Source organism: Pecten maximus, chromosome 4 (genome assembly GCF_902652985.1).
Source record: "Pecten maximus chromosome 4, xPecMax1.1, whole genome shotgun sequence".
NCBI lineage: Eukaryota > Metazoa > Mollusca > Bivalvia > Pectinida > Pectinidae > Pecten > Pecten maximus.
Window position 1 is genome coordinate 24,039,673 of NC_047018.1, and position 24,253 is coordinate 24,063,925.

Consider the following 24,253-nt stretch of genomic DNA (forward strand, 5'->3'; position numbering starts at 1 on the left):
TTTTCCTTCAAATGCTAGTATTAGTTGATTTTTCTGTGATTATTGGCAGATTGAAGCTGCACAAACATGCATTTTATTCATTTCGAGATACATTAAGTGTTTTAAAGTATGGGCTGAATGAAGACCAAAACAAATGAATACATTGGATAGCAAACGTAGCTACTATTTTAGAGGTTTAGTATATACTATCCAATGACGGCCTGTTTTGATCATTAAGATTGGTGTCAATTTATAGGTTTATGCAACATTGAATGTTTTAAGCATATACAATTGCTAGTACACACCAATATATGTATGACGTTTAGCTAGGACTTAAATTGCAGAGGTTATCATATTATTTCGAAAAACAAAGTGGTTCATTCAACACTGTAATGTGCCTCCAAGTGCAGGTTGGCCTTGGAAATTACATTTAACAACATCGTCAACCTAGATATATACAGGACGTGAAGAAATCAACAGTCAGTGAGTTTATTGTGGTGCTTTAAGGATACCCCAGCAATTGCACATGACGAAAATATCACAGTATAGATTATTCTAATTAAAATTGGTGGTATACTGACCTTTATGTTTTATCTTACCTGTCTTCACACAATCAGCGTAACTCCTCCCCTGAAATTTATTATACATGATAATATATGAACTTGAAACCATGGTGATTCTGTAAGTACTGTCCTGTGTGTAAAACAAAATGTCATGAAATATATAGACTTATTCAAATATATATTTAGCTTCAAAAAGATACCTGGTTCCACACACTAAATCGTATATAGGAACTTGGTATTGGTTTGATGTATATTATTCATAAAACAATAATAGACATTACATTAAAACACGACCCAGAACAAAATCTTTTGTCATCAACGAGAACTTTAGACAGTCGCGCCTTGTCGTTCTCAAGTTAACTCACTCGCAGGATTAGTGATAGCAACCGCTGCAGTCATTTCGTAGCTAAATAAGTTAAGAGTTACCTGTTTCGACAACAGGACTTCAAATACATTGCTATCTATACGTTCCCGTACCCCGTGCAGAAAATATTTTGAAATTCAAATAATGTTATTTTGAAATAACATGGAAATATTGTGTATTATCTTTTTGTCTGTAAACTTCTTATGATAACGCTTTTATAGTCTATCAATAGTCGATACGGTTATTAATGACCGACAAATCCACCAAGTGCAATATTTTTGCAATGAAATGTCTTTTTAGAAATTTTGTTAATTTAAGGGCATATATATATTGTCATAGAATGACAAAAATTTTAAGGGATAATTCATTCAGGGTATTGTAATTGTTTTGAAAATCGTTTTATGCATGTCACGTCGCCGGACTTCGTTTCTAATTTTAGTATAGTATCGCCGGATCTGAATCCGGACCGGTTCCGTGTTTAGTTTTCTGTTTACATCCGGTGCGCTAGTGCACACACTGGTTATGCACGCATTATATCTTATGCAACGTTTTCTTTAATGTTTGGTACTCCAAAGAGTAAGTTTTCTTTTATTGTAAAACCTTGTAATAATAATGATTTACATGTGCGCTTGGTAGCGACCTTATCTTGCTTAGATTTTTTGCATTTACGTTCGATGTAAGAAGCACATGGTCGAGGCATTGTGTGAAATATGGACTATAATTTCAAAATAGTAACAATATCTCGCAATATATACGATGTTTTCATGAAACAATATTCAGTTTTTGTTTAGGAAGTGTTTTACAAACATATGCTTATGAAAACTGTAATTTCAACAAAAAGTTGTGCTCTGAAAACCTCGTTTTCAAGGTTTTTCTAAAATTGGCATGTAGTAAATTCCAGAATGGCATGTGCCACTTTGTTCATTTGTTTTGGTTTTGAACGCATGCCTTATTATGTCAATTTGTTAGTTAATTAACTAGTATATTGTATCAGTACTAGTGTATAATTTGAACTACAAGTGAGTCTACTATGAGTCAGTTTAACACATATTATGTATACATATGTTCATAGACTCATATCTGTAATCACAGTTTGTATTTGTTATTTTACAGTTTCTTACCCTCTAGCGATACATCTATCAAAGGAGGAGGCCAATAAACATCTCAGAGCATTTGTTATCTCAGGGCTTGTTTGTGCACAATGCATTTTTTGGAAGGTTTCGAAAATCGATCCTTCCCTTGACTCCCAAAAACTTAACCGGGATAGATTATTCTCATAGAAATTTGCCATTTTCACTGACAAAGTTAAATATTCAAGGGACTGCAAAGCGTAAGATTTTATTTCACTTATAATATTGTATCAAAACAAAAACGTGTATATATCTTTATATGTCAGTGTATTACTCATTACAAATGTATGGGGCTAAAATTTTGATTTTCTTTTTCTTTTTCTTTTTCATGAGTGCGCAGCACGGGTGAAAAATACAAAAACAATTGTCACACGAGTTTTTTATATTCTTCACGAGTGCGCAGCACGAGTGAAGATATCAAAATATCAGCCACACGAGTGGAATATATTTAGTATTACTGAAGATACTGTTAGACCACATTTTATAGGAAATATAACGGATCAGCTTCTAATTTTTACATTTTCGTTTGTAAGCAGTGTATCGATTGGTCAAATCAGAAAAAGTGATTTTTTTCAGGAATAAAAAATATCAGGAAAACGTGATATTTTTCAAAAGTAGAATTAATAACTTGCGATATTTCACTGATAAAAACAGTGTATATACTAAATACATTGTAGCATAAACATAACCATATCATATGGTGCACTGAATGTAATGCTTATTAATAATGAACAATATCTTCACTGTACACATTCAAGCGTCAGTGCTTTATTTTGTAATTACCAACAGAAAATCTTACTTTGGTCTCTGACGTTGTTTTCCGGACCTTGTTGTTGTTGTTGTTGTTGTTGTTGCATGTTTTGACATCCTTAGATTCATTGTTTTCCTAAAACAAATATCATTAAGCATTAAGGTTTTGATCAGAAACTACTTTAAATAGCTACATATATTCATTTAAATCAATATAAAATATTTTCCTTTTAAAACATGTCCTAATTTGTCTCACTGATTCTGATGCAGCCAGTAACGAACGCTTTGACTTGTATGTAAATGAAAGAAATTAAAAAGCAAAAACGATGATACCCTGTTAATACCGCATCCCTGTTGTTCCTCTGTCGACTCGCCAGTGTGATTGGTAATGGAAATAGACGAAGACGTCTCCTATTCAAACAAACGTTAGAATAGTTGTACACTATACTACAGAAAATACAGCAAAATTGCTTTCGTGTTCTATAGGCAAAAAGATTGGAAGATTATTAAATATTAGATACATTGGTCCTATATCGAGTTACTCAGAACTTTAGTATAAAATAAGAGTATGTATTGTGGTGTTGGATGTCATGAGTAAACAATCTTATTTTTGATCTGTTTTTCATTCATGTGAAAATGATATATACGTGTTTTTATTCCTTTGCATTTTGAAACGGTAATGTAATTGTACATTTAACGTAGTACATGTACATATATTGAATCCTTGAAAGTAGCAATGTCCTAATATTTTAATTGAATATGAAATGTATATTGAAAAAAAAAAAAATTGAATCACGTTTACTCAAAATTTGACACAAACATATTCCTATTCGGTCTTGAAAAATTTGGCTTTGTAAAAATATAAAACCACAAGAATTTCAAAAATAATGATAAACATGTAGCTGTAATTTGGCATGAATGAAAACATATTTAAATGATATGTCTCTATATTTATATCTACACAAAATTATAAAACGAATTTACTTGTATATCACCGTTTTCCTGCTGTTCCATAGTTAACTCTCGGTCGTGGGAAGTCGGACTAACCTGATAGAACAAATTATATAGCCCAGGATATATAAAGATATTAATATGCCGGATACAAAAATTACATAGCTTTTTAGGTGTGTCATCAAATTTTGATATTGTAACGTGTACCTGCGCAGTAGAATCATTGCATTCTTTGCTTGATGTTATCTTATATCCTTTTATTTAAAAGCTTGAGACCATCATAGCTAAGCTGAGGACATACAAAGTGTGTTAAAAACTAACTATTATTGGTGCATCAACAGAATTACCCGCCTTCTTACCTGTAACTCAGATCAGGTTCTTCCTTCAAACAAGCAATCATTATCCTTTGTTAAATGTTAACAGAAACTCCTGAAATTTTGATCCCTACTTAAATCAAAACATGTGATAATGGAAGTCATATTTGGCAACATAAGTGTCCTTACATTTCTTCCAGAATCTAGTGTTTCCTGGCTGGGATCTGTATGTATGACATCACCTTGTACCGGAGTAGATACATTGGAGGCGGAGCTAGACGTCTTGACCTTTAAATGAGAGAAAAAAAAACAGAAACATTGCTATATGTTTCAAAAGGAAACTTAAACACAAACACAAATTCCTAAATCATCTTTGCTTAAAACGTTTTCACAATTGTCATGCACAATATATTTTTTTATCATTTGTTTCTTTGTGAACTAAAATGACTTGTTAAAAAGTAGTGACCAAATTACTTCCTTTTCAAAATCTCAGCATTTTTCTGTGATTTGGAATTGACATAAAAAAAAAACTTGTATCTTCAGGTTCTATATTACTAGGAAAGAAGTAAATCTTTGTGCTGAGGATACTACCACCTGGATCTTTGCATCTTAAATTGACAATACATTCATCGGGAATAGAATTTAAAACCCTAGCCTCAAACATTAGAATGACACGAACTAGCTGAATCGAGGACATACTCAACTTGCAAACAAAATCGATCTTTAGATTTCTCAGAGGTTTTTTGTCCATCTTGATCTTGATTTAGAGCAATACATGCATCTTAAATTAGGATAGTATGGTACAATGCATTGGATATTTTTTTCTTTAGACATTACCTGTCCAGAGTGTAAATATTTGTTTGTTCGGGGTTCTGTACTTTGAAACAGGAGCTGGGACCCGTTGGACAAATAAATGTTGTAATTTTTTTAATCTTCCTCTCGTCTTAGGAAAGGCTTTTAATATTTGTACTTTGGTAAAGATAATTCGAAAGCTTACATGTTATAGCCACAGGGACGTGACAAGTTGCGGAAAACTAAGGGGGGGGGGGGGGGGGGGTCCCTTCGCGTGGAAAAAAAATGAGTTTGACCGACTTTGGTCGACAACGTATTGTGATGAACGTTGTATAACGGGAGTTCTGCAATAAACAATCTGTATCTGGATCAGTTTGGTGGGGATATGGGAATAATAAGTTATGTTTCTTTTTTTGTTTTTTGTTTGTTTGTTTGGGTTTTTTGTAAATTTTGTTTTTTGGGGGGGTTTTTGTGGTTTTTGTTGTTGTTGTTTTTTTGAGAGGGGGGGGGGGGAGTTACTTTAATTAACTTATTTCTACATGTATGGTGCCAAAGCCACAGAGGTCGCTCATTTCAATTTTCAACACAATAGCCTTTGCTTGACCATGACGTATTCCTTTCAATTTTTTAAAAGTCTATTCGGGAATATATCGAATTTTATCATCTGTATCAGTAATACGTTTGTTTTTCCGTAAAAAACGTCAATCTAGTAGGACATATTATATTTTTATTTTGTGTCTGGTCGGTTACTAATACTTGTTTGCAGTTCATTCGGAATATTTTTCAGTACATCCGATACAGTTTAAGTGACAATAGAGATGAATAAACATGACATCTTACTTGTGTCTCAGTTGTTTGATCCATGTTTGTCTTCTTTCTCCTTCTTTTGGATTTCCTTTTTCTTCGTTCAGGGATATGTTCATCCTAGGGATAATACATTACACTAATAGAATAAGTGATTTAATTGTTCAAAAACCTATTTTGATATCCAGAAATCTAAAAGACACGCTAAATGCACTATTAAATTTAATTCGAGAGATGAATATTAAGTTCAAAATAATAAAATAACACAAATGAAAGTACGCGAAAATATCAAGTTAATGTGATAATATAACATTTATATTAACTTACCTCTGTTAATCTGTTAACACTGCTGCCTTTTTGTTCCTCTGTTGACTCGCCATTGTGATTAGTAATGGGAACAGACTGGGGCATCTCCTATTCAAACACATGTTAGATTATTTCACTCTATATCATCAACTTTAAACCGACTTATTTTTATCCTATAAGCAAATTAGTTGGAAATTTCACAAAGATTGTATCAATTGGTCCTTTATCAAATTAATCAGAATTATACACCTGAAGTATGAAATAATACAATCTAAAGAGATTGTGTAGATGTGCGAGATGTCATGAATAAACGCTTTTAATTGTATTGCACAAATACTTAATTATCAAACTTATATTGATTATTCATGTTAGCTCAGATAGAAGCGCACATTGGCTCTTAATGCGGGAAGAAATCTTAGTGCTCAGAGAACGTCCATGTGGTCAGGAAGTTTATTCCATATATTTTCACTTCTGGTCAGGATATTAAAACAATTTTTGTTAAGATGTTTGTGCATATTCCTTTACATTTTGAAACAGTAATATCGTTTACCCAAATATATAGGATCCTGGCAGACAAAAAGATTGTCCTGTTCAGTAGAAAACACGTTAGAGTTTTGGCCTAACATTCTGTATTAAATAAATCTGATACAAATCGAACAATAAACAAGCATCACGCTTACTTTAATGAATATTCGATCTTATATATTTTCTAAAAGTTTTGTATCATTTGTAAAATTTTGTTTCAGAAAAGTATATAGAAATTATTTGTATACACTGTTATTTACACAAATTCATATAAACAAATTTACTTGTATGTCATCATTTTCGTGCTTTTCCACTGTTAACTCTCGGTCGTAGATAATCGTGACACTATGTGAAGTCGGACCAACCTGATATATAAAGAAAAATTGGGGCTTGATATCAAATTACATAGCTTACGAGTGACATGCAATATTGTACCTTGTTTCTCTTGGGGTGTAATTATTACCTTTTTAATTGATATCAATTAATATCACCTCTTCATTATTATTATTATTATTGATAAACTTAGTTTTTTGTATTGATGCTTTTAACAAGCATTGAATGCTATAGATTAGTTAACAATTTAACCCATATGTTACATGTAATGTCTGTTCTCTGTTTGTTCTCTTTTTCTTATTTTTAGATTTCTTTTTCACGTACTCGGGGACATGTTCTTCATTAAAGAAATCAATTATAATTCTATGAAAAAGATAGCCAGAATTTACATTAGTTTGTATACCATATAAATGATCAAAACTTCGATAATAAAAGGCATATTTTGCAAACGTAGTGTCCTTACATGCTTTGCAGTGTCTAGTTTTTCCTGGCTGGTATCTGTATGTATGGCATCGCCCTGTCCCACTGTAGATGCATTTGAGGTAGGACCGGGCTTTTCGACCTTCAAACGAGAGTATATATAAAGAGAGAAAAGGATTATCAGTAAGTATTTTCATCCAAAACGTTGAGATAATCATGTTTCAAAATGAAAATTGAACACAAACAAAAATGCCGAATCCATCTTTGTTCTAAAACATTCTTAGATTTTTTTTTTTTGTGAATTGGAATTTCTTTTTTAAGAAGTAGTGATTAGTTCATTAAGAACTTAACATTTTTCTGTTATTTGCAATTGACGGAAACAAAATTACCCCTGGTTCGCAACTTTCTCCATTCGATTCTCCGTCCTTGGTAACGGTAACACTTGTTAGAGTCGCCACCTGGCCATCCTAATAGAAGGATGTAAACAATATATACATATTCAAACAACTGTTTGTCTGGTGTACACTCAATAGAGTCCGAATATCAATTATTATCTTGCATCGTGATGAACTAAACAGTGATATGCCAACCCTAACGGATTTTTTTTTTTTTTTATGTATTTCGGTTCTCTTAATCGGTAGTTAATCGACAGAAATACAAATGACAGTTTTAGTCCCAAACATGCATACAACACGAACTTGTTGAATGAGAAACATATACAGCTTGTAATGTCATTAATTACATTTGATATATTTCCTGTTTTAAGAGTTGTCCGACTGTCTGTTCTGGAATAATCTTTGAAATAGACAGGCTTACGCTGTATCAATAAAGGAAATGTCACCGAGCCAGAGGGGATGGACCTAATTCGGGAAATAAATATAAATCTTACAAAATCCTTCTTCTGTATTAAATGAAAGATTTTTTCACATATTTGTACTTTTTTAACGTAAATTGGTGATGACAATTCGATATGGTATACATGTAGAGTCCGCGATGGACAAAAGAGCGTGGCCAATTAGGGGCAATAATGGAAACAAAATGTCCATCTGTGTGGATATAATTAGTTTGACCAACTTTGGTCGGCAACATATTTGGGTGAACCTGTCTCAGTGTTGTATAACGGGGGTTCTGACAAAGCACCATCCACCTGGGGCATTCTGGCGGGGACAGATGTGGAAATAATATGTCATGTGTATTTCAACAGCATTTGTTATTGATCATGTTTTGAACCAAGAAATCTATTGATATCAAAGGAAAATGTGTTTTCCTTTAATGAATTGTAAAGCGATTATTAAGTATTCTTTGAAATATATCACTTATATCTATCGCTTTCGTTATCAAGGTGAGTATATAGGTTCTTTGGGCTTCATATTCCATTTGAAATCTTGTCGCAATGACGTAATATTCGTCTGTAAATCGGAGATGATATGACACCTAAATGGAATACGTATCAAATATTTATATAGCGATCCGTTAATGATTTCTCCTTTACAAAATCATAAAACATCTTACCTGGGACTCGGACGTGTGTTCATTGTGTGATTTATCTATCTCTTTTACAGCGATATGTTCTACTTCTAATGTCTTTACATGTCTCTCCGAATTTATTTATTCCTGATTCGGCATGACCTTGTAAGGATCCACAGGGAAAGCATTGGTCATTTTATTATAAAAACGTACAAGCTAGTGACCGAAAACATTGGCTATAGTTCATCAGCCATTTTATCATACTGACGTACCAGTAATTACCAGCTTGTGACCGATATCACCGGTCATCTATCTTCAACCATAAGATAATACAACCATACCGGTAATTATTTTATTTTTACGGTATTTTATGATAAAAAGAACAAATTCAAAACATCGAAAAATCAATAATATCAAATAGTGCGGAATTCAGTAACATATTTCATGACGTCGTCTCTTTGTGAAGTTACTCAACGTAACATAACGGCGCCGGTTTGAAAGGACTAATCAACGCAATTTAAGTGTTTTCTGCTATAATCGGAGAATCTGTGAAAAGCTAACGTTAAGTGAGTTTTTGTCAAAAACTAGTCTGAATTGCATAGCCTTTTAGATGTTTCATCAAATTTTGTGATTGTACTGTGTACTTTGAGCAGTCGAATCATTACATTTTTTACTTGATGTTATTTTATATACTTTTAACCTATAACCTTTTACATGGGAATTTAAGATGCATCACAGCTACGCTTAGGACATATAACGTGTGTCAATTACTAATTGTTATCGGCAAATCAAAAAGTTACCCCGCACATCCTACCTGTAACTCAGATGTATGTTCATTTTTTGTCCTCTTTTTCTTCTTTCTAGATTTCTTTTTCTTGTGCTCAGGGACAGGTTCTTCCTTCAAACAAGCAATCATAATCCTATGTTAAAAAGTTAACTTTTAACTCCTAAAATATGCATCTCTACCTAAATGATCAAAACCTGTGATAATGAAAGTCATATTTTGCAATATAAGTGACCTTACATTTCTTCCAGAGTCTAGTGTTTCCTGGCTGGGATCTTTATGTATGGCATCGCCCTGTCCCAGAGTAGATACATTTGAGGTACAGCTGGAGGTCTTGACCTTTAAATTAGAGTATATTAAAGAAACATTGCTATATGTATCAAAATGAAACTTAAACTTTTGAACATTTGTTTCACTGTGAACTAAAATGACTTTTATTAAAAAGTGGTGACCAAATCACTTCTTTTAAACAGATCTCAGCATCTTGATGTTATTTGGAATTGACATAAAAACAGATACCCTTGTAAAAATATCAAGTTAAATCTTGTATCTTCAGGCTCTATATTACTAGGGAAAAGTAAATATTTGTGTTAATGATACGTACCAACTGGATCTTGCATCTTAAATTGACATAAATCCATCGGGAATAGAATTTAAAACACTAGCCTCAAACACGACACGAACTAGCTGAATCGAGGACATACTCAACTTGCAATCAAAATCGTTCTTTACATTTCTCAGAGGTTTTTTCCCTCCATCGTGATCTTGATTTAGAGTAATACATGCATCTTAAATTAGGATAGTATGGTCCAACGCATTGCATCATCTATTTTCTCTCTTTATCTCGAGCAGTTTGGTGGAGATTTGGGAATAATAAGTCATGTTTCTTTTTTTATTATATATTCATAATAGGAACCATCTAATGAGATGCTATCGAAAGGAAATATGTTTTACTTTAATAAACTTATTTCGACATGTTATATCTACTTTATCAAAGAAGATTATTCGGGATCTTTTGGCTTTATTTTCCATTTGCAGTCTTCTTATTATGACCTTGTATTCGTGGTTGTATCTGAGATACTTAAAATGCAGATATATAACCTCTCCTCCATTTTTGTTTTTAGGTTCATATAAATCTTATTTACGCAAATCCAAAAATGCCTCAAACGTGGGGGCAAGCATTCGCCATACTTCATTTATTCATTAAGTTCATTATTTTACCCGTTACATGCATTATTTAATTTTATTCAAACATTCAAATACTTCGAAAACGAAATACTGATCAGAAAAAATATGTATCATTTTATTCTTTTTCCTCTCGCAGGAGGACATACACACATCCAATCAAAAGTTAGCATAAGTATACACAGTATTTCTAACAGATAATACAAATAATAATAACAATGTATATCATATTTTACATGTGTACGTGTGTATATATGGTGAAGTGCAACCAAGTTAGGGAGCTTACTCAAGTGAAGTACTCTTCAAGTGGTTCTACAACAATCCATGATTGAGGAATCGATTAGAAAATCATTAAAACACATTACCTCGGACTCGGAAGTTTGTTCTGTGTTTGATGTCCTTATCTTATTCTCGGTGTTTGGTTCTTCCACGACTTTGCAATGATCCATGGAGAACACATTGGTTGCAGGACTAGGTCTCTCCGCCTTCGGGTTGGATCAAAAGTAAAAACAAAAGTCATTAATTGAGAGTAGCTCAGATATGAAACACTGCAAAATCACATAAAGGTCTTTATATGATCACCGAATCCCACAAGAACTATACGCTTAATTACTTAAATGAGAAAAACCTCATATGTTAAAAAAGTGAGAAATACTAGTAACTGATTATATCCGACATTTATGTACACATAGTTCCGCTGACACATGTATCATAATCGTCCTCCGAATTCGCTATCATAAGATGAATAAACAATGTTCTCTATTGTTTCAATTTGAAATTCGTCCCTGTATAAGATGATATGTGACAAAAGCTAGTCACGGGATGTCATTTGGTAACGGATGTAAACGCATGTAAAATGATCTCTCAACAGAAGAAAATTGCCAATCGACCTACTTTATGGGTACAGGTTTTAGAAAGAGGTGGGTTTTTTTTACCGAATTTGCCATTTTTCAACAAAACAAATGGAGGCGCAGATATAGTTCGTTTCAATTTTCATGACAATCGCCTTTGCTTGATTGATCGTGACGTATTCTATTAAATTACTAAAAATATCTACTATTTTACCATCTCTATCAGTAGTTCATTGAGCTCTTAACTTGGTTTTTTCAGGAAAATATCAATCTAGTAGGATATTTTATATTTTCATTTGGTATCTGGTCGGTTACTAATACTTGTTTGCAGTTCATTCGGAATATTTTGCAGTACATCCGATACAGTTTAAGTGACAATAGAGATGAATAAACATGACATCTTAATTGTGTCTCAGTTGTTTGATCCATCTTTGTCTTCTTTCTCCTTCTTTTCGATTTCGTTTGTCTTCGTTCAGGGATAGGTTCATCCTAGAGATAATATCTTATACTCATAGAATAAGTGATGTAATTGTTGAAAAACCTACTTTGATATGCAGAAATGTAAAAGACACGCTAAATGCACTATTAAATTAAATTCGAGAGATGAGTATTAAGTTCAAAATGATAAAATAACACAAATGAAAGTACGCGAAAATATCAAGTTAATGTGATAATATAACATTTATATTAACTTACCTCAGGTAATCTGTTAACACTGCTGCCTTTTTGTTCCTCCGTTGACTTGTCATTGTGATTAGTAATGGGAACAGACGGGTGCATCTCCTATTCAAACAAATGTTAGAATATTTCACTCTATATTATAAACTTTAAACCAACTTCATTCTTATCCTATCAGCAAAAAAGTTGGAAATTTCATAAAGATTGTATCAATTGGTCCTTTATCAAATTAATCAGAATTATACACCTGAAGTATGAAATAATACAATCTAAAGAGATTGTGTAGATGTGCGAGATGTCATGAATAAACGCTTTTAATTGTATTGTACAAATACTTATTTATCAAACTTATATTGATTATTCATGTTAGCTCAGATAGAAGCGCGCATTGGCTCTTAATGCGGGAAGAAATCTTAGTGCTCAGAGAACGTCCATGTGGTCAGGAAATAGTAATATCGTTGTACGTTTCCCCAAATATATAGGATGCTGGCAGACAAAACATTGTCCTGTTCAGTAGAAAACACGTTAGAGTTATAGCCTAACATTCTGTAATAAATATATCTGATACAAATCGAACAATAAACAAGCATCACGCTTACTTTAATGAATATTCGATCTTATATATTTTCTGAAAGTTTTGTATCATTTGTAAAATTTAGTTTCAGAAAAGTATATAGAAAATATTTGTATACACTTTTATTTACACAAATTTATATAAACAAATTTACCTGTATGTCATCATTTTCGTGATTTTCCACTGTTAACTCTCGGTCGTAGATAATCGTGATACTATGTGAAGTCGGACCAACCTGATATATAAAGAAAAATTGGGGCCTGATATCAAATTGCATAGCTTACGAGTGATATGCAACATTGTATGTGTAACTTAGTTCTCTTGGGGTGTAATTATTATCTTTTTAATTGATATCAATTAATATCACCTCTTCATTATTATTATTATCATTGATAAACTTAGTTTTTTGTATTGATGCTTTTAACAAGCATTAAATGCTATAGATTAGTTAACAATTTAACCCATATGTTACATGTTATGTCTGTTCTCTGTTTGTTCTCTTTTTCTTCTTTTTAGATTTCTTTTTCACGTACTCGGGGACATGTTCTTCATTAAATAAATCGATTATAATTCTTCAAAAAAGATAGCCAGAATTTACAGAAGTATGTATACCATATAAATGATCAAAACTGTGATAATGAAAGGCATCTTTTGCAAACGAAGTGTCCTTACATGCTTTGCAGTCTCTAGTTTTTCCTTCCTGGGATCTGTATGTATGGCATCGCCCTGTCCCGCTGTAGATGCATTTGAGGTAGGACCGGGCTTTTCGACCTTCAAATGAGAGTATATATAGAGAGAGAGAAAAGGATTATCACTAAGTATTTTCATCCAAAACCGTGAGATAATCATGTTTAAAAATGAAAATTAAACACAAACAAAAATGCTTAATACATCTTTGTTCTAAAACATTCTTAGATTTTTTTTTGGGGGGGGGGGGGGGGGGGTGGGGATGGAATTTCTTTTTTAAGAAGTAGTGATCAGATCATTAAGAACTAAACATTTTTCTGTTATTTGCAATTGACGAAAACAAAATTACCCCTGGTTCGCAACTTTTTCCATTCGATTCTCCGTCCTTCGTAACGGTAACACTTGTTAGAGTCGCCACCTGGCCATCCTAATAGAAGGATGTAAACAATATATACATATTCAAACAACTGTTTGTCTGGTGTACACTCAATAGAGTCCGAATATCAATTATTATCTTGCATTGTGATGAACTAATCATTGATATGCCAACCCTAACGGATTTTTTTTGATGTATTTCGGTTCTCTTAATCGGTAGTTAATCGACAGAAATACAAATGACAGTTTTAGTCCAAAACATGCATACAACACGAACTTGTTGAATGAGAAACATAAACAGCTTGTAATGTCATTAATAACATTTAATATGTTTCCTGTTTTAAGAGTTGACTGTCTGTTCTGGAATAATCTTTGAAATAGACAGGCTTACGCTGTATCAATAAAGGAAATGTCACCGAGCCAGAGGGGATGGACCTAATTCGGGAAATAAATATAAATCTTACAAAATCCTTCTTCTGTATTAAATGAAAGATTTTTTCACATATTTGTACTTTTTTAACGTAAATTGGTGATGACAATTCGATATGGTATACATGTAGAGTCTGTCCCGCGATAGACAAAAGAGCGTGGCCAATTAGGGGCAATAACGGAAACAAAATGTCCATCTGTGTGGATATAATTAGTTTGACCAATTTTGGTCGGCAACATATTTGGTGAACCTGTCTCAGTGTTGTATAACGGGGGTTCTGACAAAGCACCATCCACCTGGGGCATTCTGGCGGGGGCAAATGTGGAAATAATATGTCATGTGTATTTCAACAGCATTTGTTATTGATCATGTTTTGAACCAAGAAATCTATTGATATCAAAGGAAAATGTGTTTTCCTTTAATGAATTGTGAAGCGATTATTAAGTATTCTTTGAAATATATCACTTATATCTATCGCTTTCGTTATCAAGGTGAGTATATAGGTTCTTTGGGCTTCATATTCTATTTCAAATCTTGTCGCAATGACGTAATATTCGTCTGTAAATCGGAGATGATATGACACCTAAATGGAATACGTATCAAATATTTATATAGCGATCCGTTAATGATTTCTCCTTTACAAAATCATTAAACATCTTACCTGGGACTCGGACGTGTGTTCATTGTGTGATTTATCTATCTCTTTTACAGCGATATGTTCTACTTCTAATGTCTTTACATGTCTCTCCGAATTTATTTATTCCTGATTCGGCATGACCTTGTAAGGATCCACAGGGAAAGCATTGGTCATTTTATTATAAAAACGTACAAGCTAGTGACCGAAAACATTGGCTATAGTTCATTAGCCATTTTATCATACTGACGTACCAGTAATTACCAGCTTGTGACCGATATCACCGGTCATCTATCTTCAACCATAAGATAATACAACCATACCGGTAATTATTTTATTTTTACCGTATTTTATGATAAAAAGAAAAAAATTAAAAACATCGAAAAATCAATAATATCAAATAGTGCGGAATTCAGTAACATATTTCATGACGTCGTCTCTTTGTGAAGTTACTCAACGTAACATAACGGCACCGGTTTGAAAGGACTAATCAACGCAATTTAAGTGTTTTCTGCTATAATCGGCGAATCTGTGAAAAGCTAACGTTAAGTGGGTTTTTGTCAAAATCTAGTCTGAATTACATAGCCTTTTAGGTGTGTCATCAAATTTTGTGGTTGTAATGTGTACTTTGAGCAGTCGAATCATTACATTTTTTACTTGATGTTATTTTATATACTTTTAATCTATACACTTTTACATGGAAATTTAAGATGCATCACAGCTACGCTTAGGACATACAACGTGTGTCAATTACTAATTGTTATCGGCAAATCAAAAAGTTACCCCGCACATCCTACCTGTAACTCAGATGTATGTTCATTTTTTGTCCTCTTTTTCTTCTTTCTAGATTTCTTTTTCTTGTGCTCAGGGACAGGTTCTTCCTTCAAACAAGCAATCATAATCCTATGTTAAAAAGTTAACTTTTAACTCCTAAAATATGCATCTCTACCTAAATGATCAAAACCTGTGATAATGAAAGTCATATTTTGCAATATAAGTGACCTTACATTTCTTCCAGAGTCTAGTGTTTCCTGGCTGGGATCTTTATGTATGGCATCGCCCTGTCCCAGAGTAGATACATTTGAGGTACAGCTGGAGGTCTTGACCTTTAAATTAGAGTATATTAAAGAAACATTGCTATATGTATCAAAATGAAACTTAAACTTTTGAACATTTGTTTCACTGTGAACTAAAATGACTTTTATTAAAAAGTGGTGACCAAATCACTTCTTTTAAACAGATCTCAGCATCTTGATGTTATTTGGAATTGACATAAAAACAGATACCCTTGTAAAAATATCAAGTTAAATCTTGTATCTTCAGGCTCTATATTACTAGGGAAAAGTAAATATTTGTGTTAATGATACGTACCAACTGGATCTTGCATCTTAAATTGACATAAATCCATCGGGAATAGAATTTAAAACACTAGCCTCAAACACGACACGAACTAGCTGAATCGAGGACATACTCAACTTGCAATCAAAATCGTTCTTTACATTTCTCAGAGGTTTTTTCCCTCCATCGTGATCTTGATTTAGAGTAATACATGCATCTTAAATTAGGATAGTATGGTCCAACGCATTGCATCATCTATTTTCTCTCTTTATCTCGAGCAGTTTGGTGGAGATTTGGGAATAATAAGTCATGTTTCTTTTTTTATTATATATTCATAATAGGAACCATCTAATGAGATGCTATCGAAAGGAAATATGTTTTACTTTAATAAACTTATTTCGACATGTTATATCTACTTTATCAAAGAAGATTATTCGGGATCTTTTGGCTTTATTTTCCATTTGCAGTCTTCTTATTATGACCTTGTATTCGTGGTTGTATCTGAGATACTTAAAATGCAGATATATAATCTCTCCTCCATTTTTGTTTTTAGGTTCATATAAATCTTATTTACGCAAATCCAAAAATGCCTCAAACGTGGGGGCAAGCATTCGCCATACTTCATTTATTCATTAAGTTCATTATTTTACCCGTTACATGCATTATTTAATTTTATTCAAACATTCAAATACTTCGAAAACGAAATACTGATCAGAAAAAATATGTATCATTTTATTCTTTTTCCTCTCGCAGGAGGACATACACACATCCAATCAAAAGTTAGCATAAGTATACACAGTATTTCTAACAGATAATACAAATAATAATAACAATGTATATCATATTTTACATGTGTACGTGTGTATATATGGTGAAGTGCAACCAAGTTAGGGAGCTTACTCAAGTGAAGTACTCTTCAAGTGGTTCTACAACAATCCATGATTGAGGAATCGATTAGAAAATCATTAAAACACATTACCTCGGACTCGGAAGTTTGTTCTGTGTTTGATGTCCTTATCTTATTCTCGGTGTTTGGTTCTTCCACGACTTTGCAATGATCCATGGAGAACACATTGGTTGCAGGACTAGGTCTCTCCGCCTTCGGGTTGGATCAAAAGTAAAAACAAAAGTCATTAATTGAGAGTAGCTCAGATATGAAACACTGCAAAATCACATAAAGGTCTTTATATGATCACCGAATCCCACAAGAACTATACGCTTAATTACTTAAATGAGAAAAACCTCATATGTTAAAAAAGTGAGAAATACTAGTAACTGATTATATCCGACATTTATGTACACATAGTTCCGCTGACACATGTATCATAATCGTCCTCCGAATTCGCTATCATAAGATGAATAAACAATGTTCTCTATTGTTTCAATTTGAAATTCGTCCCTGTATAAGATGATATGTGACAAAAGCTAGTCACGGGATGTCATTTGGTAACGGATGTAAACGCATGTAAAATGATCTCTCAACAGAAGAAAATTGCCAATCGACCTACTTTATGGGTACAGGTTTTAGAAAGAGGTGGGTTTTTTTTACCGAATTTGCCATTTTTCAACAAAACAAATGGAGGCGCAGATATAGTTCGTTTCAATTTTCATGACAATCGCCTTTGCTTGATTGATCGTGACGTATTCTATTAAATTACTAAAAATATCTACTATTTTACCATCTCTATCAGTAGTTCATTGAGCTCTTAACTTGGTTTTTTCAGGAAAATATCAATCTAGTAGGATATTTTATATTTTCATTTGGTATCTGGTCGGTTACTAATACTTGTTTGCAGTTCATTCGGAATATTTTGCAGTACATCCGATACAGTTTAAGTGACAATAGAGATGAATAAACATGACATCTTAATTGTGTCTCAGTTGTTTGATCCATCTTTGTCTTCTTTCTCCTTCTTTTCGATTTCGTTTGTCTTCGTTCAGGGATAGGTTCATCCTAGAGATAATATCTTATACTCATAGAATAAGTGATGTAATTGTTGAAAAACCTACTTTGATATGCAGAAATGTAAAAGACACGCTAAATGCACTATTAAATTAAATTCGAGAGATGAGTATTAAGTTCAAAATGATAAAATAACACAAATGAAAGTACGCGAAAATATCAAGTTAATGTGATAATATAACATTTATATTAACTTACCTCAGGTAATCTGTTAACACTGCTGCCTTTTTGTTCCTCCGTTGACTTGTCATTGTGATTAGTAATGGGAACAGACGGGTGCATCTCCTATTCAAACAAATGTTAGAATATTTCACTCTATATTATAAACTTTAAACCAACTTCATTCTTATCCTATCAGCAAAAAAGTTGGAAATTTCATAAAGATTGTATCAATTGGTCCTTTATCAAATTAATCAGAATTATACACCTGAAGTATGAAATAATACAATCTAAAGAGATTGTGTAGATGTGCGAGATGTCATGAATAAACGCTTTTAATTGTATTGTACAAATACTTATTTATCAAACTTATATTGATTATTCATGTTAGCTCAGATAGAAGCGCGCATTGGCTCTTAATGCGGGAAGAAATCTTAGTGCTCAGAGAACGTCCATTTGGTCAGGAAATAGTAATATCGTTGTACGTTTACCCAAATATATAGGATCCTGGCAGACAAAACATTGTCCTGTTCAGTAGAAAACACGTTAGAGTTATAGCCTAACATTCTGTAATAAATATATCTGATACAAATCGAACAATAAACAAGCATCACGTTTACTTTAATGAATATTCGATCTTATATATTTTCTGAAAGTTTTGTATCATTTGTAAAATTTAGTTTCAGAACAGTATATAGAAAATATTTGTATACACTTTTATTTACACAAATTCATATAAACAAATTTACCTGTATGTCATCATTTTCGTGCTTTTCCACTGTTAACTCTCGGTCGTAGATAATCGTGATACTATGTGAAGTCTGACCAACCTGATATATAAAGAACAATTGGGGCTTGATATCAAATTACATAGCTTACGAGTGACATGCAATATTGTATGTGTACCTTGTTTCTCTTGGGTGTGGAATTTGTACCTATTTAATTGATATCAATTAATATCACCTCTTCATTATTATTATTATTGATAAACTGAGTTTTTTGTATTGGTGCTTTTAACAAGCATTAAATGCTATAGATTAGTTACCAATTTAACCCACATGTTACATGTAATGTCTGTTTTCTGTTTGTTCTTTTTTTCTTCTTTTTAGATTTCTTTTTCTCGTACTCAGGGACATCTATCTATCCGAATATGAATAATAAAAATCTGTGATAATAGAAGCCATATTTTGCAACATTATTGGTCTTACATCTTTTGCAGTATCTAGTGTTTCCTGGCTTGGATCTGTATGTATGGCACCGCCCTCTCCCACTATAGATTCATTGGAGGTAGGACTGGAATTTTTGGCCTTGAAATTAGAGTATATGTATTATTTATAAAGATTACTAATTTACTAGTAAGTATAGTCATCCAAAACCGTGAGATAAGCATGTATCAAAATGAATATTAAACAGAAACAAAAATACCGAATCCATCTTTATCCTAAAACTTTTTTTTTTCTTTTTCTTTTTTTGTGAAATGGGATACATTCAACCTTAACATTTTGCTGTTATTTGTAATCGACGAAAACCAAATCACCCCTGTTTCGCAACTATCGCCTGTCAATTCTCCATCCTTTTTAACGGTAACACTAGAAGGATGTAAAAAAAAATATATACCACTTAATACATAATACATGCTTATTGAAAGAACTGTTTGTCTGGTGTACACTCCATGGAGTACGAGTATCAATTTTAATCTTGCATTGTGATGAACTATACTACTAGTGATATGCAAACCTTGAAGGAATTGTTTTATGTATTTCGGCTCTCTTAATCGGTAATAAGTCCACAGAAATACAAATTACAGTATTAGCCACTAACATACAAACAACACGAACTAGTTGAGTGAGGAACATACACAATTTGTTATCAATATTATATAATATATTTTCTATGTTAAGAGTTGTCCAACCATCTGTTAATTCGTCCATTACCCTTTTTTTTTAAAAACTTGCCCAGAAGAGAGTACCTCGTCGATAAAACTTACCAAATGAGACCAATCCATTGGAACAAAGCCCTATTTAGTCAGAGAATAGTAGGACTTAAAAAGAACATCCCTGAGTACCTCCTTCAATACGAAGCTCACAACTTATCAATCAGCCCTCGTATTATTCCCATATCTGTCCCCGCCAAACTTCCTCGGGTGAAAGGTGTTTTGTCAGAACCCCCGTTATACAACACTGTGGCAGTTTCATCCAAATATGTTGCCGACCAAAGTCGGTCAAACTAATTGCCCCTCATTGACCACGCTCGTTTGTCTATCGCGGGACAGACTCTACATTAATGCCATATCGAGTTTTCTGGAATGAAAATTATACGAAAAAAACTTTCATCTAATACAGAAGAAGAATTTTGTAAGATTAACATTTATTTCCCGAATTGGGTCCAGCTCTTGGACAAAACGGGGTAGGTTTAGGGTTTGTGTGAAAGAGTCTGTCATTGCTATGGCTGACATTCACGATTGTTGTTTTAAATTGATTGAGCCTCTGCCTTATTCACCTGATCTCGCTCCATCAGACTTTCATATACAGTGGAACTTCGTTAACTCGAAGTCGACGGGACCACGAAAAAACTTCGAGTTATCCGAGTGTTCGAATTAAGCGAGTTATCGTTTTTGGTGAAAAGTTTGGTCAATATTTGTCAACATTATATAATCATAATAACTTCGCTCTGTCGCTCATCAGTTTAGTGTGAAGACTGGTCAATACATGTAAATATATATGTAATGTTTCGTTATGTTACTTGTTATTTGGTGTAGTTTTGCCGATATACAGTCGTCACGATAAAGTTTCTTTCACTTAGTCACTTCAATAACGATCTGATGTGCAAGTCATGTTTGCAAAAGGTAAACGATAAAACGGAATTCGGCAAAATAACAAGTTATTAATGTCAAAACAAATAAACGTTTAAGTTTAACACAGATTGCATACAAAACGTAACAGAACCATTACCTTTTATTGGACATATATAAAATACTGTTTGATCGGCCTACTTACTTTTTATTGATAACCACGCCATTTCCATGTGTATTAGCACCGGAAGTTGGGCTGTGCATGTGCGTATAAAATGTTACTGTAACTGAGTTGGCGTTTTATCCGATTTAATAGACAGCACTGACCGTTACAGTTGTACTCTGAACACCTCGGCAGTAATTACGCTATTGTTTCAGCAGTTTAAAGATTTAATAGGCGCCGGTGACTGTGTCATTCCTACACCTGTAAAAACATCAGCCGGGTATATCTACCGCTGTGTCAGAGATTAGTTCCGCTTGAGCGAACGGGTAGATGAGTTGTTGACTATCGTGTGTACTGATATCGGCGACCGCCTTGGGAAATTACCTGATGTAAGTAAAGCAGTACTTTTTATCACCAAGACTTGTTGTTATAAGATTCAACCGACAATTTCTTTTATGAATTTATGAAACACTTATAATAGCATGTAGGTTAGTAGTGCCGATATGTTCAGTATTACAAACGGAATTTAGCTCTTAAAAAATGTCGGCGTTTGCCACCGATCGACGAAAATTATACTTCGAGTTATTCGAACATTTCAAGTAGGATTTTTATTGTTGGGACCAAATTTTTACTTCGTATTATCCGAGTTTTTCGACTTATCCGAATTCGAATTATCCGAGTTTTTTTTACTAAGATAAAGAGAGAATTCGGCCGGGACCGGCGAGGTACTTCGTGTTAAGCGGGGTATTCGAGTTATCCGAGTTCGAGTTAACGAAGTTCCACTGTATTTCCAAAATTGAAAACAGCTATTTCAGGTACCCTAACCCTAAACCTAACCCTAACATGCATTGGATGACTTTCTGAACAGCCAAGAAAAGGAGTTCTATAATAGCTTCATTGAGGCCCTTAAATATGTGTTTTTCAACATAATTTGTTATGAAACATGTTTGGAACCATGAAATCTAGTGATATAAATGGAAAAGGTGTTTCCGTTGAATTAACTGCGAGGCCAATTATCAAGTATTCTTTGAAATATATCACTTGTATCTATCGCTTTCATTATCAAGGTGAGTGATATAGGTTCTTTGGACTTCAAATTTCATTTGGAGTCCTGTCGCAATGACGTAATATTCGTGTTTATATCGGTGAACCTAAATTGGAGACGTATCAAATGTTTTTACATCGATCTGTTATTGATTCATCAATAACAAAATCATAAAACATCTTACCTGGGACTCGGACTTGTGTTCATTGTGTGATGTATCTATCTCATTTACAGTGATATGTTCTACTTCTGATGTCTTTACATGTCTTTCCGAGTCTAATGATTCTTGATTTGGTATGACTTTATAAGGATCCATAGGGATTGCATTGGTTGCAGTCCCTGGATTCTCCACCTTTGGGTTGGATCAAATATACAAAGAAAATGCATGAATTGAGTGTTGCCCAAATATTGAACGAATAGCCATATCTTAGCCTGTTGATGTATAAGTCAGACAACAAGATCCCATTGTATATATTAAATATTATTAAATTTATATAGAAATATACAAAGATGATAACTGTTCACACTTTAATAATGTTTGAAGTAACGAGATCGGTCATCATATCCAACAATAATGTAGAGGTAAATCCATTAATACGTGTATCACATTCGCCGTATTGGTTCCCAGCCCAGTCTATGACGTTGGTTGTATAAAGTACCTAAGTTGTATGAAGGATGATCAAATTTCATAATGTGCGCATACCGTACATATTTAATCTTTCCTACACGCTGCATCATAAGGTGTATACACGGTGTAGTGTTTTATCGACTGAATCAAAAAACAATACGTCACTGTATTAGGTGATGTTTTATATTTACACTGCCAGACATTAAGTCATCTGTATGCCACGTGCTAATGTAATCGAGAATATAATTAATTTTACTCTATACCTCGGTAGTTTTTTTATATATCAAGTTTTTAATGTTTTTTTGTGCACATATATCAATTTAGTAGGAAGTTTTCAATTTCCTTTAATGGATGATCGGTTTCAAATTTTTTTTTTTTTTTTTCAATTCCCAATAGTTTGAAGTTGTATCCGAAATATACATGTCCTTAGAGTTAAATAAATGCTAGTTTAGTATATATATATATATTCAGGAAATCTTACCTGTAACTCAGACGATTGCACTATTTTTGTACTCTTTTTCTTTCTTTTCCTTTTCTTACGTCCAGAGACAGGTTCACCCTAGTTATATACGATTATACTTATTAAACTTATGATCGAATTGTTAAAAACAATTCACTTTGCGGAATTATGATAGACACACCAAATACGATTTCAAGTCCATGTTACCTTTCTCAACGTGTTCAATGTCTTCTGGCTTGGATCCACGTGTACTGTTGACATGTTGCCATGTTCTAATGGTATCGAAATGGAACCGGAGTTATCTCCCTTGAAATTACAAACCATATATAAATCTTGAATACACAGACAGAATCAATTTCAAATACAAAACCTTTTTATTTGTATTGCATGCGGAAATGCAAATGATAGTTTTGTGTTATTATTTTGTGTAATATGTTAATACATATATATGCCAGTGACAGAAGACACTGGCAAAAGATCATCATCTATTATGTTATACAAATGTACCGGTAATTACCAGCTTCACACTGAAAACCCTAGCTAAAGATCATCGATCATTTTATTATAAAATCGTATCAGCCAGTGACCGAAAACACTGGCAATAGTTCATCAGCCATTTTATCATGCAAACGTACCGGTAATCGCCAGCTAGTGACTTAAAACATTGGTCACATATCATCAGGCATCAGATCATACAAACGTACCCGTAATAACAAGCTACTGACCGATAACACTGGCCATATATCTTCAATCATTAGATAATACAAACATACCGGTAATTACCGGCTTGTGACAAAAACAAACTGACTA

The 24,253-nt window shown here is 33.2% G+C and overlaps 1 protein-coding gene across 13 annotated transcripts in view; it reads right to left on the reverse strand.

Moving 5' to 3' along the window:
- Positions 1-24,253, reverse strand: part of LOC117325566 (helicase with zinc finger domain 2-like) — a 41,174-nt gene that overhangs the window by 12,445 nt on the left and 4,476 nt on the right. For 2 of the 13 annotated variants that reach the window (XM_033881889.1, XM_033881879.1), the window contains exons 3-30: positions 23,651-23,749; positions 23,465-23,542; positions 22,540-22,707; positions 19,565-19,663; positions 19,106-19,186; positions 18,396-18,482; positions 18,105-18,188; positions 17,214-17,333; positions 15,904-16,002; positions 15,694-15,777; positions 13,807-13,884; positions 13,443-13,541; positions 12,925-13,005; positions 12,215-12,301; positions 11,924-12,007; positions 11,033-11,152; positions 9,723-9,821; positions 9,513-9,596; positions 7,621-7,698; positions 7,275-7,373; positions 6,763-6,843; positions 5,975-6,061; positions 5,684-5,767; positions 4,241-4,339; positions 3,771-3,833; positions 3,120-3,197; positions 2,836-2,922; positions 561-609 (exon numbers count right to left, since the gene is read on the reverse strand). In XM_033881889.1, the coding sequence (XP_033737780.1) occupies positions 561-609; positions 2,836-2,922; positions 3,120-3,197; positions 3,771-3,833; positions 4,241-4,339; positions 5,684-5,767; positions 5,975-6,061; positions 6,763-6,843; positions 7,275-7,373; positions 7,621-7,698; positions 9,513-9,596; positions 9,723-9,821; positions 11,033-11,152; positions 11,924-12,007; positions 12,215-12,301; positions 12,925-13,005; positions 13,443-13,541; positions 13,807-13,884; positions 15,694-15,777; positions 15,904-16,002; positions 17,214-17,333; positions 18,105-18,188; positions 18,396-18,482; positions 19,106-19,186; positions 19,565-19,663; positions 22,540-22,707; positions 23,465-23,542; positions 23,651-23,749 (2,536 nt within the window). The remainder of the gene's footprint in view (positions 1-560; positions 610-2,835; positions 2,923-3,119; positions 3,198-3,770; positions 3,834-4,240; positions 4,340-5,683; positions 5,768-5,974; positions 6,062-6,762; positions 6,844-7,274; positions 7,374-7,620; positions 7,699-9,512; positions 9,597-9,722; positions 9,822-11,032; positions 11,153-11,923; positions 12,008-12,214; positions 12,302-12,924; positions 13,006-13,442; positions 13,542-13,806; positions 13,885-15,693; positions 15,778-15,903; positions 16,003-17,213; positions 17,334-18,104; positions 18,189-18,395; positions 18,483-19,105; positions 19,187-19,564; positions 19,664-22,539; positions 22,708-23,464; positions 23,543-23,650; positions 23,750-24,253) is intronic. The other 11 variants (XM_033881880.1, XM_033881881.1, XM_033881885.1 and 8 more) reach the window with 11 other exon arrangements.